We start from the raw sequence: 14,748 nt of genomic DNA, 5'->3' as shown, positions 1-14,748 counted from the left end.
AAGAAGAACCTGACTATAAAAGGAGAGCCTTCTGTATAGTTTCTAGGTTAATGAATGAAAACAACAATTCTCCTCCCATTTACCATCAAACACCAAAGCCAAATGTAATCCTAACAAGGAGGAGTCCGTTCTGACTGGCACTTTCCTATCTACGGTATCAAGGGCCTCGATGGGCACTAATCTTACCCATACCAAACATCATATTGAATTCTTTGTCTTAGATGGACAATACAACTCTACCCCATCACCCAACACCACCACGGATGTATATCAGGTTCTGATATATGAGGCAACCACATTTCTGAATGCCCAAGAATGTCCCAGATGCAGGGATTGGCTACACAGTGTGCCCAGGGAGTATGCCACGAGTAAGACAGCATCTCTGCCCTCATCAGACAAGTTGTTAGGGGCCTGCTGGCTTTCCAGCTCCAAATGAAAACAGATCTTCCCCATTTTCTTTTCAATATTTCCATGTGGATCTTCCAAGCACTTGCCCCAAGTGGCCATGCAGTTGAGTCCCCTCCCTATTCATCTGTATGACTAAAGGGAGCTACTGCAAAGCTCTTCTCTAACCGAACGTGAAAGCACTTAAGAACGTAATTAGAATGGGCAAATCAAATTCAGTCGACAGCATTTAAAAACTGCCTGGTCCCTGGCCCACCCGCCATCTTTCTGCCAGGAGCTGGCTGAGCCTGTGCGGGCGGCCGGGCGTGGGGGCTGCTCAGAGGCACGCCAGGCACGACAGTGTAACACCAAGAAGACTGTCACATAGTGTGGCTCAGGAGACAGTGTAAAACTACATCACCATGAGTCAGAAAACCCTTCGCAGTGCAGCTATCGAGTTATACCAATGCATCGGAGCTATCAAATAATACACAGCAGAAAGGTTTTTTTCTGCAGGAGAAACTGCAGTAAAGTAAGTAAAGGTCTGGAGTTGGTGGCCTGGGCTTTAGTCCTTCCACTTACCTGGTGGGTTACCTTGGCCAGGTCACCTTCAGCCTTGATCTCCACAATTTAAAACGGGGAAGGTAGCAACTGCCCCCCCTCCCCTCGCCAAGTGTTGAGGTTGTGAGGATTAAATGAGGAAATGGGCTGCGGTCAGGGGCTACCTGTGTTCCACTCGCTGCTGGTGATGAGTCCCCACGGGCAGCCCCCAAGTTCTGTTTGAGAATTACTGCTCCCTCAGACCATACCTGGTACTGACTGTCATGCGTTGGGTCCCGGGAGGAAACCTCTGGTAGAGAGGTTTGTGGGCGGAAGGATTCCTGGGGCGTGTGCCTAGACTCCAGCCCTGGAAGGGGGGAGGGAAGCAGGCCTGGGCAGGGGGTGGTGACCGGTGAAGCGGCGACAGCAAAAAGCCTGGCCACCCCCCGGAGCCCTTCAGAGATGCCCCCACACCGGGGCGTGGTGTCCTGGCCACATGAGTGCCTCTACCGACCAGGCATCGGTTGAAGGCTGCGAACGTGCACAGGGCAGCTGCCTTGAGCTGAGGGCATCCCTACAGAGCGGAGATGTGGGCGTCACACCAGAGTGGTCATCATGCTCACTTCCCAGAAGTGCAGGATTTTCAGAAAGTCTCACGGTGTTCAACTCTGACTCCATATGGTATTCAAGAGACATACTTTTTTTTTTTAAGATTTTATTTATTTTTTTATTTAAGAGAGAGAAAGGGCATGAGGGAGAGGGGGGGAGGGAGAAGCAGATTCCCCGCCGAGCAGGGAGCCCAAGGCAGGCTCGATCCCAGGACCCCGAGATCACAATCTGAGCTGAAGGCAGATGCTTAACCGACTGAGCCGCCCAGGCGCCCCTCAAGAGACATGTTTAACGAAGCATTTCAGCAAGGCTAAAAGCAAAATGGGCAATGGAGTACCAGCACGTTCGAACAAGATGGGAGGGTCACCTCATTTCTACTGAGCAGGGTGGAAGCCAGGCTACCCTCGTGGCCTCTGCTGTCCCTCCTCCTGGGAAGGTGGAGTCACCTCGTTACCTCTGGGTTGGGGGGGTAGAGGTCTTGGCTCTCTACGAGGTCTCCTCTGACACCATCCCAGAGTAGTCTCAAAGGGGTGGCTTATACCTGCCCACTGGGGTTGGAAGCCCAGGCTCCCTACCTGGTCTCCACCTGACATGGAGGGTGTTGGGGAGGCCCTGGTTACTGCGCAGAGGTGATAGCACCCTGGGGAGGGGAAGGAAGATGGAAGGGATCCTGGGGGCAGGTGGAAGTCTAGGCTCCCACTTCACCTTTGTTGGCTGGGCTGGAGGTAGGGCCACAGTTTTACCCATGGCTCATGGTCTCGCCTGGCTACCACTTTACCCGTCCTTTGGCTAGAGAGGGCAGGCTTCTCTTGGGGCTTTTTTTGTCTCCACCCATTGGTGTTTCTGGATTGCAGGTTTCTCCCTGTTAAGTGCATTTTGATCCATAAAGCATGGAATGCTCAGCAGCAGCCATGGCGTTCACACTTCAACGTTCCTCAGAATCACCTGGAGTGCTATTGGAAAGGGCAGCTTCCTGGCTCCCATGTGCTGAACTGCACCCGGAGAAGCTCCCTGGAAGTTCACTGGACACTTACTTATTTATTCTTAAAAGGTCAGTCCTTTCCTTGTCAACACTTTTCACGTTAGGCGTTTGTTAAAAGCCATAAGATTCTAACTTTGGAAGCTGTTAGCCTCCCACTTCCTCAACACATATGGGATAGATGCAGTTAATGGGTAGATAAGCTTCGGAAAGGAGAAGCTCTAGCAGCTCAGAGCTCCTTGGAAAACTCCTTAATTCATCTGAGGCATTCCTGTGAAATAGATGCCCGATGCTCAAATCATGTGACTGAAGATGAAGGTACTTGGTGATAAATGATTAACTTTTGATTTAAAGATGCTGTCTTCACCAGATGACCAGCAACTATATTTCATCAACTTCTACCAGGTATAAACAGAGAACACCATCAAAATACCCATCAGCATCCTATTTTTATCAAGATGGCTATCGATGAAGGTCATGTTTGACATGAGACAGATGTTCCCCTTTAGGGGCAATGCCCACCCTCGGGTCATGTGTCAGATTTTCATCTCTTAGGACTTCAGGGTTAGCTCTCAGTCTCCCCAAAACCCTGTCCTCCTCCCTGGGAGACTTGATCATACTGTATTCTCATCTCATGCATGCTCTTAAATGACAGAGATGGGAACAATTTCTTGGACTTGAGAACTCATATTTTAAATGTTACTATTGAATATTTCTTGACAAGCAAAAAAAAAAAAACAAAACTATGTCCAAGACTCACTCTTTCTTTCTTTCTTTCTTTCTTTCTTTCTTTCTTTCTTTCTTTCTTTCTTTCTTTCTTTCTTTCTTTCGAGAGGGAGAGAGAGAATCTTAAGCAGGCTCCATATCCAGCGCAGAGGACTTACACAACCCTGAGATTATGACGTGAGTTGAAATCAAAAGTTGGGTGCTTAACCAACTGAGCCACCCAGGCGCCCCAAGACAGTTTCTTTAAAGATAGCTCTGAGATAACCGAGTGCAGCCCAGGCCTCTTCCTGTTAAGATACAAAGAGAACTTGGATAAAGTGGGTGCTGCCCGCCTTTTCCATGAGGGTGTGGGATATGTGAACCTTCCTTTCTGTGTTCCTCAGGTTTCCTGTGTACTTCCCAGGTTTCCTATAAAGCTTGGAGGATCTGGGACACAGACTGAGTGTGTGGTAGCTCAGAAAACCGTCCCACAATTGTGTCTCCAACTCTCATTTGCCGTCAATGTCAAAGCTGTCACCCAAACCCAACAAAGCAGAGGCACGATGTGTTCCCTCTGAAACAGGCAAGAAGAGCTTGTTTTGAGTAAGTGACAATGAGTAAATGAGCAAATGACATGTTCAATTCAACTAACCAGTTATTAGGGTTTAAAACAAAAAAGAACAGTGACTTCCCAACACTTGGTTTATTTTTCATAAGACTCTTTGCAAGATCTGAAAAGAAATTCTCACACCACCCAAAGGACAGAAACAAAAAGATCCATTTACTAGCATATGAATGTTAAGGAGTCAATTAAACAAAATCTTTAAATTATCAATCTGGTATATAGAGAGAACTCTGTTCTTTAGAACATGTACAGTTGAAGACAATGATCAAGTTCTTGGAAGTGAAGAATTAGAAAACATAGCATCTCCAGCCTGCAAAGTGACAGCCTTACAACTTTAATAATCAGAGAAGGTTTATGTAGCAACAAACCTCAGAGGGAACCTCCTTAGCTGTTTCTTCTACCTGTCACTCTGGGGACAACTTCTGATTTGTCAAACTTATGACTCTGCTGCAGGGAAATAGGCTTTGCTTTCTAATGACAGATTCGTGTGAAAAGTGGAGAAATCACACAAGGGTCTTACTCCAACCAGTCCCTCTGTGGATTTCCAGTGGCCCCACCACTTGGAAATGTTCAGTCTGCTCTTCTGGCGTCTCCACAGGGCCTGCATCCCTCCTCCTCCGCTCTACACAGCCCTGGGAGCCACGGGAAGAGTGGTCCCCCACTTTGCACACAGCGACCTCACACTGCAGGTAGACGACATCATAGTTGCTGAGAAAGTTGAAGGCGTTGAACTTGAACTGGGCCGTGTTCGTCTGCTGGGAGTGCAGGTTGACGTAAGTATTGTCTTTGATGCACCTGATAGAAGAAAAACCCTCAGCCACAAGGATTAACTTGAAGTATGGTGGGAATTCACTCTGACTGGAATAATCAGACTGATGAATTCCAAACAGAGTTCTTCCCACTACCCACTCTTTCTTTTATAAACTTAAAACACTACCATGAGTAGAAAAACCACTGTTCCTGAGCAGAAATAGAAGGTAATAGTAAAATAACCATAATAAAAAACGAACAAGGTAATTAAATTCTAGCTAGAGCTGTTGCCTTCTGAAGGCCTACTCTGTTTTGCCCAAAGGGGAGAGTAAAGGTAGTGGTTGTATTATTTGAAGGTGAAACTTAGATTATTTTAAAATGTGTTAGTCGGGGTGCCTGGGTGGCTCAGTCAGTTAAGCATCTGCCTTTGGCTCAGGTCATGATCCCGGGGTCCTGGGATTGAGCCCCAAATCAGGCTCTCTGCTCAGCGGGGAGCTTCCTTCTCCCTCTCCCTCTGCTGCTCCCCTGCTTGTGCTCTCTCTCTCTCTCTCTGTCAAATAAATAAATAAAATCTGTTTAAAAAATGTGTTTTGTCAATCCTAACATAACTATGGAAAAAGTTAAGGAAAGAAGTATAAATGATCCATCAAGAGAGGAGATAAAACGGAATAATATAAAATGTTCCATTAAAACCAGAGAAGGCAGCAAAAGGAGAGTGGGGGTAGAAACAAAGAAAAAATTCAACAAATAGAAAACAGTTACCAAGATGGTAGATTTTCATCCAACTATATCCATAATCACTTTATTTTAAAAAAATATTTATGTATTTATTTGAGAGAGAGAGAGAGAGAGAGAGAATGAGAGTGTGAGCTGGGGGAAGAGGGAGAGAGAGAATCTTAAGCAGGCTCCATGCTCAGTGTGGAGTGCAATGTGAGGTTCAGTCTTATGACCCTGAGATCATGGCCTGAGCTGAAATCAAGAGTTTGATGCTTAACCCATTGAGCTACCTAGGTGCCCCTCAATAATCACTTTAAGTGTGAGTGTTCTAAATATGCCAATTTAAAGATACAGACTGCCAGAGTAGATAAAATGAAAACAACAACAAGAAAACCCAAGATCCAACTACTGTTGTCTATAAGACATCCACTTTAAATATAAAGACCTAGAAAAGGGATGGAGAAAGATTTACCATGCTAATACTAATCAAAAGAAAGCTGGAGTAGCTACATGAATTTGAGACAAAACAGAGATCAGAGCCAGGACAGCTATCAGGAATGAAGAGGGGTATTGCATAATAATAAAGGGATCAACCCTCCAAAAAGACAGAACAAGCCTTAATGTATATACAGGTAACAACAGAGTGTCAAGATGCGTGAGACAAAAAGTAATGGGACTGCAAAGAGAAATCTACAAGCCCACTGTGTTGGCTGGAGACTCCAGCACCCCTCTGTCTGTAATGGACAGATGCACCAGAAAATCAGGAAGGATACTGTTGATCTGAAAAGCACCACTGATCAGCTAGACTTAGGGATATCTATAGAACACTCCATCCAACAACAGCAGAACACAATCCTTCTCAAGCCCATGTGGAACATTCACTGAGACGGACACCTTCTGGACCATAAACTACACCTTAGCAAATTTACAGAAAAGAAATCACACCAAACACATCCTCTGATCACCACGGAATTGAACAGTAAATCAGTCACAGAAATGTTGCTGGAAAATTCTTATTCGGAAATGAAACAACACACTTCTAAGTGGCCCAGAGGTAAAAGAAAAAGTCTCAAGAGGAATTTAAGAAATATTTCAAACTGAGTGAAAATGAATATACAATTTACCAAAATCAAATGCATGAATAGGAAAAGAAGATCTATAATCAATAGTCTAAGACTCCACCCGAGGAAATTAGAGAAAAAAAGACCAATTTAAACCTAAAGCAAGCAGAAGAATAAAGTGTTGGCTGTTACATTCTGGCACCAAACCGTGCCTCCCTCCTTGATCTATTTGTAAGGAGAATTGAAAGGGAAGAGCTTTCTCGTTCGGAGACTCAGTGCAGTTTAAAGCCTCATCTGTACACCTCCCCTGCTATGGCTCACGCCACCTCTGCACGGTGCTGTGTCTTGCCCATCTCCGGGCTTTTGGAAACAGGTACCACGATGATGCTTCCCACGTGGCTCTCACCACTTTAAAGCTCCCATCCGTAAGTGATGGGATTTTTGTCCTTTTGCACTGGTTGCCAATTGCCTGTCCATATTAGTGTTTTGCTCCTGTGAGGGGGCAAAGGAGCTACAAAGGCAAACAACATCCCAAAATTCTCATTTGGTGAATCCTTTGTTTAACCAAAGGAGCAAGAATAAATCTCACCACTCTAAGAGTTCAGGCTGAGAAAACCCGCCCGCCCATTGAGGTAGGACAGACGCCCTGAGAGCCTGAACCATGAATGCGGAGTGTAATAAAGTCATAAAACACAAAGGGAAGGGAGGCACAGGTAAGAAAGGGTAAGATAGGACAACAGGGTCCCGGACAACAAGGGCTCTGCCCAGTTGAGAAGCCACAGGTCCCCCAAAGGAATGTCACGTGAATATAACAGCCAATGCTAGAGTGCTTTCTATTTTCCTTACCCATGCCGGATCAAATCGTACTTGACAGTCGTAAAATCGTGGGGATCTGGAGAAGCCACGCAGGTATCCACGAAGAGCCGCAGGCTGGGGTTGGGGCTATGGAGCGTGGCCTGGAGGAAGACCGCTTTCTTCTGACTGGCATAGTATGGCCCCATTTTCCTCACATACTGGGTCGTGGGCAACTCAAGGAAGGATACGGACACGTCATAGCCAATGTTGTCCCTGGGGACATCAGCCCCTGGGATGATTTCAACTTTAGATGGGCCATCCATCCTGCAGGTGAACTTGAGCTGAGGCACCCTATGCCGCATGAAGACTCGGCCAGGGTGGCCCTGGATCCGGCCTCTGATGGAGTTGGAGTAGCTGAGGGAGCCGAGCCCTTCCTGGGAGGATGAGAAGGGAGTTTCTGGCCAGTGCTCCCAGCTCCTTTACAAACACCTTTCTGCATGGGCAGAGGCCTCTCCTTCACACCCCTGCTTGGTGCCAACTCGCCGATGAGCTGGAAGCCAGAGGCCTCGGGCCCGCAGTCTGTGGTCCCTCATGCCCTGATGGGGTGACGTTATGTCCTTGCTGCCTGGAGTTCAGGTGCATGCCAGGAGCCCCCAGTGTGTGAGCCTGGACTCCCTTCTTCCCCCTGTGAGGGCTAAAGCTGAGCTGGTGTGAGGTGGGGCAGGGGCTCCATGCTAGCTACTTGGTGCTCTCTCTGCCAAAGTCCTCCCCCATCCCATCCCCTCATCCTGTGGTAGTCTCAGGCAAGCACAGACCATGGCCCACTGGTGCTCTTCTCCTCTCTTCTGGCTCCTTCCTCTGCTTGGCCCCAGACCCGTTCTGGCTCCTTGTGAGCTGTGGGCCTGGCCCTGCTCAGCTTCAGTCTCAGCCGTGCTCCTTCAAATCCAGCACGACTTGAAGGGCTAAGGGGGTGCTGAAGGCCACCATGCAGAGTGCCATAGTCTCTGGCAGCCTGGTCCCCACAGCCCTGTGTGCTGTCCAGAGACTCAGCCTCTATTCCTTAACCACCAGCTTATTTCACAGAACAATGTCATTGAAGTTAAAGAAACAAGTAGACCAGGGATATAGGAAGAGTGTCTAACTACAAAATCCTTGTTTTCAGTACATCTAACAGTGTAACCTGTTCCACGATAGGATCTCCACGTTGTTCCTCTCTTCTTTTGTATCCGTATTTAGACACACACACCTTGAACCGTGACGCTGGTTCAAGGAAGCCTCTGTTTGTGTGACTCAGATCCTTGACGTTCTGCCTTGGAACCTCCGAGGACCTCCCCGTCAGCTCAAACCAGGTCTGCCTTTCTAGGCCTTTCCTTTCCTGCTCAAGCCCCCCTGCCCCTTCCCAGTCCCATTATGAAATTTTTAATACAACAAAGACACTCTTTATGTTCTGCTTGAATAACTGTGCTTTAGCCATAAAAACAGATTTTTTTTTTTTGCCCCTAAGAGCAAGTATCTCCCTTGCCCCTTGAAGCAGATCTCGCCCTGATGCACAGCTTAGAGAAGTCAACTCCTTGCCCACACGGCCCTGCCCCTTCCCAGGGGACCTAGCACTTCCCGGTGCTGACGGCCTCCGGCCTCTTCCTCGAGCCCTCCGAACTTGCTGCTGCGGGGCCTGGGTGCTGGCTGCCCCCTGCCGGGAGCGCTCCTCCCGCTCCCCTCTACCTAGCGCCATCTCCTTCTTCAGGTCTCGGCTCCTTGGCCACCCGATTCCAAGTGGCCTTCCTCCCACCCCACATCATTTCCTCTTCCCTTCCTTGTTTTGCTGTCTTCTGAGCATCTGTAAAATGATTCTCCAATGTGCACTTGTTCAGTGCCTGTCTCCCTTTTCTCGAATGTGAGCACTGTGGAGCAGGACCCTGTCAGTCTGGTTGGCCATTGTGTCCTCAGCACCTAGAAGGTTGCTCAGCCACTCACTGAAATCATGCGTTCTGTGGCGGTGTGTTCGCCGTGGGTGGCCCGGGACTGGCCGTCACCCTGAGGGGTTCCTGACCTGCTGTGTCCTCTCTCCCCCGGGAGGTGAGAGCTGGGCCAGCCAGGGCCACAGAGGACAGCGGCAGGGTCCTCTCTGACGGCCTAGAAGCTTCCGTGGTGCCTGCCTCCCCAGACACTGGGGGGCTTCCGGCATGGCCCCTGGGGCAGAAACCGCTGAGTTAAAAACTAGATGTTTCAGAGTGAAAAGGGTAAGAATGACCGTGACAATGGATCGTGGATCACCACATCAAAAACCAATGATGTATTGTATGGTGACTAACATAACATAAAAAAAAAAAAGAATGACCGTGATCTGCATAACCAAGTGACAAAATGTGAAGTAGGGAATCAAAGTGGTCACTCGGCATCACGCAGACTGTTTGAATGAATTAACCTCCAACCACTCCAAAGGTTTGCTGTTTTTGTGTGTGTGTCTAAATACGGATACAGAAGAAGAGAGGAACAACGTGGAGATCCTATCGTGGAACAGGTTACACTGTTAGATGTACTGAAAACAAGGATTTTGTAGTTAGACACTCTTCCTATATCCCTGGTCTACTTGTTTCTTTAACTTCAATGACATTGTTCTGTGAAATAAGCTGGTGGTTAAGGAACAGGAAATAAACATAAGCATTTCATTATCCCCACCTGTCCTGGATATGTGCTTTCTAGATTGGGAAATACAGCTAGTTGCCTGGTTAGAACACAGCAGTCAGATAGATCATCTATCCTCCCCCATGCCCAGCACTGTGGCCTACCCAGAGGACGACGTGTGCACTGAAGGTGAATAAAGAAGCATGTGGTGGAAAATGCTTGGCTCTGGAGCTAAGAGAACAGCATCCATCATCCATCCATCCGTCGGTTGTTTACCCATCCATCAGTCCATCAGCACTCAGCACTTAATACTGTGTATTCCAAATTCAGTATGTATTCCAAATTCCCAGAAGGAAGGAAGATTTCAGACAAATGAGTGAGTGCTCCAGGTCTCACTGAACTCAGAAACAAAATCAGGGTGGTGCCTTTCCTCTGTCCCTACCAGGTTTTGAACAGGTGGTTGAATTTTCCAAGTAGCTCTCCTTGGCCTCCACCCACAGAAGGGTACCACCAACTCGCAGCAGTTTCTCACCTGTCTGATGGTGCCACAGCGACCATAGGGGATGCTGAAGATCAGGTAGCGCCCGGTGACTTGGGGGCGGCACAGCGCATCATTTAAGCGAATGTCCCAAGAGGAGTAGCCCAGCCTCCGGAGATAGCCTCGGTCAACGGTGACTTGGAAGAGGTGAGGCAAGCAGGAGAGCTGGGCTGCAGGAGGAGGGGCATGGGGAGAAACTCACAAAGGATTTGGCACACTGGACGTGTAGGTCGGGATGTGGGTGTGTGCTTACTTTATAAAGCATGGGCGGTGCCTTGGGTGGGGGCTGGCTCAGCTCTCATCACCCCTTGACTTGACTTTCACTGACTTTATTATGTCCCTCCTTTTCCAAAAGTCACACCACATCATGGGAATCCTACCCACGGCACATGTCCCACGGTCTGAGTCAGACCCTTGTCTAAAGATTTGAAGGACAGCCCACTTCCCATGTTGAGGACACCTGAGGTTGAACGTACATCTATCTGAGGCTTTGTATGAGAGGTAGTTTGGGGAAAGAGAGTGGAAGCAAAGCGGGAGGGAGCATGGGTATTAAGGGGTTTCTTCCCCAGCCTCCTAAAGCCCACAAGTAGATGGAGATGCCGGAGTTCTCCGCAGAGACACAGAAAAGCCCATTCTTTCTCCCCGGGACAGCTGCCCTCTGAGCTCCCCCTTCCCGCAGCCTGGAGGGGCGGGCTTACCCTTGTCCTTGGGCATAGCAGAGGCAGCTGGACCTGGTGAGGGGAGAGGGGTGAGAAGCCGGCGTCAGCTGGGCAGACACATGATGAGGAGGCCGTAGCCGGCAGTAGACAGGCAGTGGGGGGAAATGGGCTCATTCGGTTTAGCTATCACAGCTGGGATACAATGGCTTGAAAAGACTCCAGGGCGACGGGGAGGGAAAGAGGGCCCAGGGCCTCCTGATGGAGCTGTGGGGGAGGGATTTCTGCGTGTGTCAAGCAGTGTTGAGAACACTGGTGTCATTGATGCCAAGATTTGGTAGAGCAAAGGGAAGAGTCAATACGGACTTTGCAGGTTCTAAGCACCGTCTGTGTGAATCTGGCTGATGTCCCTTCCCATGCACATGGCATGCTTGGGATCTCAGGCTGGGACATAGGCAGTCTGTGGCCCTCAAAGGCCTCCCTAGCCCAGAAGCAAGGTAGACAGTAACCCAGGGCCAGGGCCCAGCCCAGGGAGCATGGCTGGCCACATTCACTCAGCCCCTTCAGACACGCTTGGCCCCAGACCTCTGGTCCTTCTGTCACTATACCCAATGGAAAGGAAACCCCTTGGTGTATAATCCGAGAGGGGAAAATGAATTACTCTTTCTAGTGGGCCTGCTGACAGCAGAAGGGATGGCTGGAACTGTGAACAGACACAGCGAGAAAGTGAGGATCCTGGAGATAAGGATCCCAAGACCCCAGGCCGACTCTTACTCATAAGGCTCTCCCCGGGATGGTGTGTCTCTGGGGGACTCTGGTGGTTTTTCTATTTATGATCCATTTCTACTTAAAACAAGAGTACCTCCCACATAAAGATAAAAGCACTGGGAGTGATTCCTTTGTTTACCTGTAAAGAACTAAGTATGGAACAGACAAAGAAGCTCGGACTTGTTCACCAAATCTTACAATTCCGTCATTTTTTGAGATTTATCTGGGTAAATTTAGGACAAATATAAGAAAGTACTACTCCACACAGGAGAGGGTCGACCTCTGGAGGTCAGAATGCCAAGACGGGTATCGGGTAGTAATAAAAAGTACTCCAGGAAAGGGATAGGCCAAATCTTGGATGAAAGGAACACAAAGGGAGCCCAGGATATTGTGGGGTTCGGACTCCTGAGGACTGGGTCAAGGGTGTCCACCTAGGATAGTGCCCTTGATGACCTTGTCAGAAACTGAAAAAGGGTCTTTGTCGTCTGACTGATAGCCTCAAGTTCTGTGTCCTTAATCACTGCATTATCCTGGTACTTCTTCCTTCGACCTCAGAATCTCGTAGCCCTATTTCAGGACAAATATTGCCCTGAATTGGAATTGGACAAAACTGATGAATAAAACCACAAAGCTGTGCCATGAAAATATTCAGCACAGCGGTTGTGTGGCAAATACGCCCTTGCTATCCTAGCAGAGGGCGCCTTGGCTGACGTGCTGTCCCTTGACCTTAGGAGCGCTGGCAGGGACGAGGCACGGAGCCCGGGGACACACCTGCGCAGATCGCGCCCGCGTCCTCCCGGTGCTGGCAGTTGTGCCGGGCCCAGCCCGAGTGGCCGCAGTGGCCCAGCGCGTCCTCGGTGCCCGCGCAGCGCACGTTGTCCAGCAGGATGGGCCCCGAGCCCGGGCCGAAGCGGCAGCGCCCCGGGGCAGCGAGCGCGCGGCCACAGCCCAGCAGGCGGCACACGACGCGGGCATCCCTGATGTCCCAGTGGTCGTCGCACACCGTGCCCCACACGCCCTGGTGGCGGACCTCAACCCGGCCCTCGCAGCGGCTGCGCCCGTCGGCCAGGCGCAGGGGCGGGTCTGCGGGAGGACAGAGAGCGATCAGGGGACGGCGGTGACAGGCGCGACCGCCGTCCTCCCCTGCCCCGCATCTCTGGGTCGTGCGTCATTTGCCACGGAAGAAATGACACCGCAGTGAGAGCCACCATGCCTGGTGGTGCTGCCCTCTCTCTCTGTCTCTCTCTCCTTCCTTTCCTCCCCCTCCACCCCTGCCGTAGCACTCCCTCTCTCCTAAAAATTCAAACCTGCATTAACCGAAGCCCTCAAAGAACATCGGATATTGTCAGTCTAGTTGCCCAGATACCCAAGAATTTAATCCTTAAACAAAAACACTAAAAACCAAAAGAAAACAAAATGGCAAAAAACTCCAATCTTGGGAGAAGTGTTGAGGCACTGGCTTGACTTGGCGAACAAATCCATCCTATAAAATTTCTTTTACTCCTGATGAATAAAAACCCGCATCTGAACTGTAAAAAGTGTCTTCTGTGACCTCGCTCTTCCACTTCCAGGTGTTTACTCTGGATAAATGAAAACTGATGTGCACTGAAAGATTTGTACGTAGCAGAATCCTCCACTGGAGACAAAAACTGGGTAGAACCCTTATGTCCCCCCGCAGGAGAGGGGATAAATTGCAGAAGATCCACCCAGTGGAATATTAGTAAGCAATAAAAAGGAGCAAAGTACCAATATAAAGAACCATCTGGACAAATCTCAAAAACAATTTGTTAAGCAAAAGAAGTCAGACACAAAAGAGCACATATTTGATTGCATTTATATGAGATTCTACAAAAACTAATCTAATCTACAAACAGAAAGCAGACCAGTGGTTGCCTGGGGGATTTACTGCAAAGGGACATGAAGGAACTTTTCTGGGTGATGGGAACATTCCATGTCTTGATTGTGTTGGTGGTTGCACAGTTGGCTACATTAGAAAAATCTCATAGACGTTTGCAATTCAGTGTATATAATTATACTTCAAAACAGGGGATTTAAAAAGTAAAAATTGTTTTAAAAATCTATATTATGTTGGTGGTGCCACACCCATAGATGTGTGTAAAATGATTTGTCTTCGTATAAAGTGGTTGCTGATGACTGTTTCCAACTTCCTGCTCTCTTTGGTCCATAGAAGATGTTTAGTGAATGCTAATAAATACCACTAGCTGTGGTTTCTCTGTGGCTACAGTATCCTGGTTTAGGCTAGTTGTTTGCTCCTCATCTAATTTGTTGCTGTGATATTGGACCAAGATAACCATGTTTGTGGGCACTATGAATAAAGGCAAATATCTCTTCGGTGTGTGTGTGTGTGTGTGTGTGTGTATACACACATCTGTGTGCACATATCTACTTATTAGCTCATAAAAGTTTTCTGTAAAGAGAAGCAACTTTGAAAAAAAAAATACGACCCTAACGGTATTAAAAATGATTTGATAATTTAAGTGCTTAGAACAAACACAACTTACCAGGTAAAGGGGTCATGTCCTTGCCAATTGAAATTGTAACTGTAAAAAGAAAAACTTAGCTTAAAAAAATGCATATCCTCAAAGTCACATATTTATATTCAGAACCACACATTTTCTCAAGGTTTAGACACTAGTCGTTTTGTTTGAGTTTCTGCTTAGGTTTAGGTGTAGAAATACTGTCCACTAAGTTTTACTTTCTTATCAAAACATAGCAAGTGGTGTGTCCTGTTTATTCTCCAAAAAGAAAATAATTTGATAAATGGTCAGAAAAGAAGCCTTATAAATATACAGAATTTTTATAGGAAGAATATAAAAGCATTAGATTTTGTAGGAAAAATGTTTATTGGGGTGGCCTATGTGAGTCAGATCAATATAAACATATTTAAAAACTCTAAGGAATAAAATAATTTGATCAGGACAATTAAATGAAGAAAACCAATCAGATTTCTCAGAAACATTTTTAGATAAGAAGAA

General features: G+C 47.9%; 2 protein-coding genes across 2 annotated transcripts; both read right to left on the bottom strand.

Annotated features, from left to right (window-relative positions):
- Positions 1–4,345: 4,345 nt before the first annotated feature.
- Positions 4,346–7,684, bottom strand: LOC117998595 (CUB and zona pellucida-like domain-containing protein 1). Its single transcript, XM_034987355.1, has 2 exons — positions 7,217–7,684; positions 4,346–4,637 (listed from the first exon to the last, which is right to left on the bottom strand). Exons 1-2 carry the CDS (start codon positions 7,525–7,527, stop codon positions 4,346–4,348), a joined length of 603 nt encoding a protein of 200 aa, XP_034843246.1. The 5' UTR covers positions 7,528–7,684.
- A 2,054-nt stretch (positions 7,685–9,738) lies between these two features.
- LOC117998590 (deleted in malignant brain tumors 1 protein-like) lies at positions 9,739–14,290 on the bottom strand. The gene is made up of 5 exons (XM_034987341.1): positions 14,275–14,290; positions 12,524–12,835; positions 10,913–11,059; positions 10,323–10,498; positions 9,739–9,795 (listed from the first exon to the last, which is right to left on the bottom strand). Exons 1-5 carry the CDS (start codon positions 14,288–14,290, stop codon positions 9,739–9,741), a joined length of 708 nt encoding a protein of 235 aa, XP_034843232.1.
- Positions 14,291–14,748: the final 458 nt, after the last annotated feature.

The sequence above is a fragment of the Mirounga leonina genome, unplaced genomic scaffold (assembly GCF_011800145.1).
Source record: "Mirounga leonina isolate KUSES-001 unplaced genomic scaffold, KU_Mleo_1.0 Mir_114, whole genome shotgun sequence".
Lineage (NCBI taxonomy): Eukaryota > Metazoa > Chordata > Mammalia > Carnivora > Phocidae > Mirounga > Mirounga leonina.
This window is presented reverse-complemented; position numbering and strand designations above follow the sequence as displayed.

Coding starts and splice junctions, on each gene's coding strand:
- LOC117998595 (XM_034987355.1), bottom strand. CDS start 7,527: ATGCGGCATAGGGTGCCTCAGCTCAAGTTCACCTGCAGGATGGATGGC. Junction 4,638..7,216: donor TACGATTTGATCCGGCATGG/GTAAGGAAAATA, acceptor TTCTTCTATCAG/GTGCATCAAAGACAATACTT.
- LOC117998590 (XM_034987341.1), bottom strand. Junction 11,060..12,523: donor CGCGGGCGCGATCTGCGCAG/GTGTGTCCCCGG, acceptor TCCCCTCACCAG/GTCCAGCTGCCTCTGCTATG. Junction 9,796..10,322: donor GCTGTGGCACCATCAGACAG/GTGAGAAACTGC, acceptor CTTAACCACCAG/CTTATTTCACAGAACAATGT.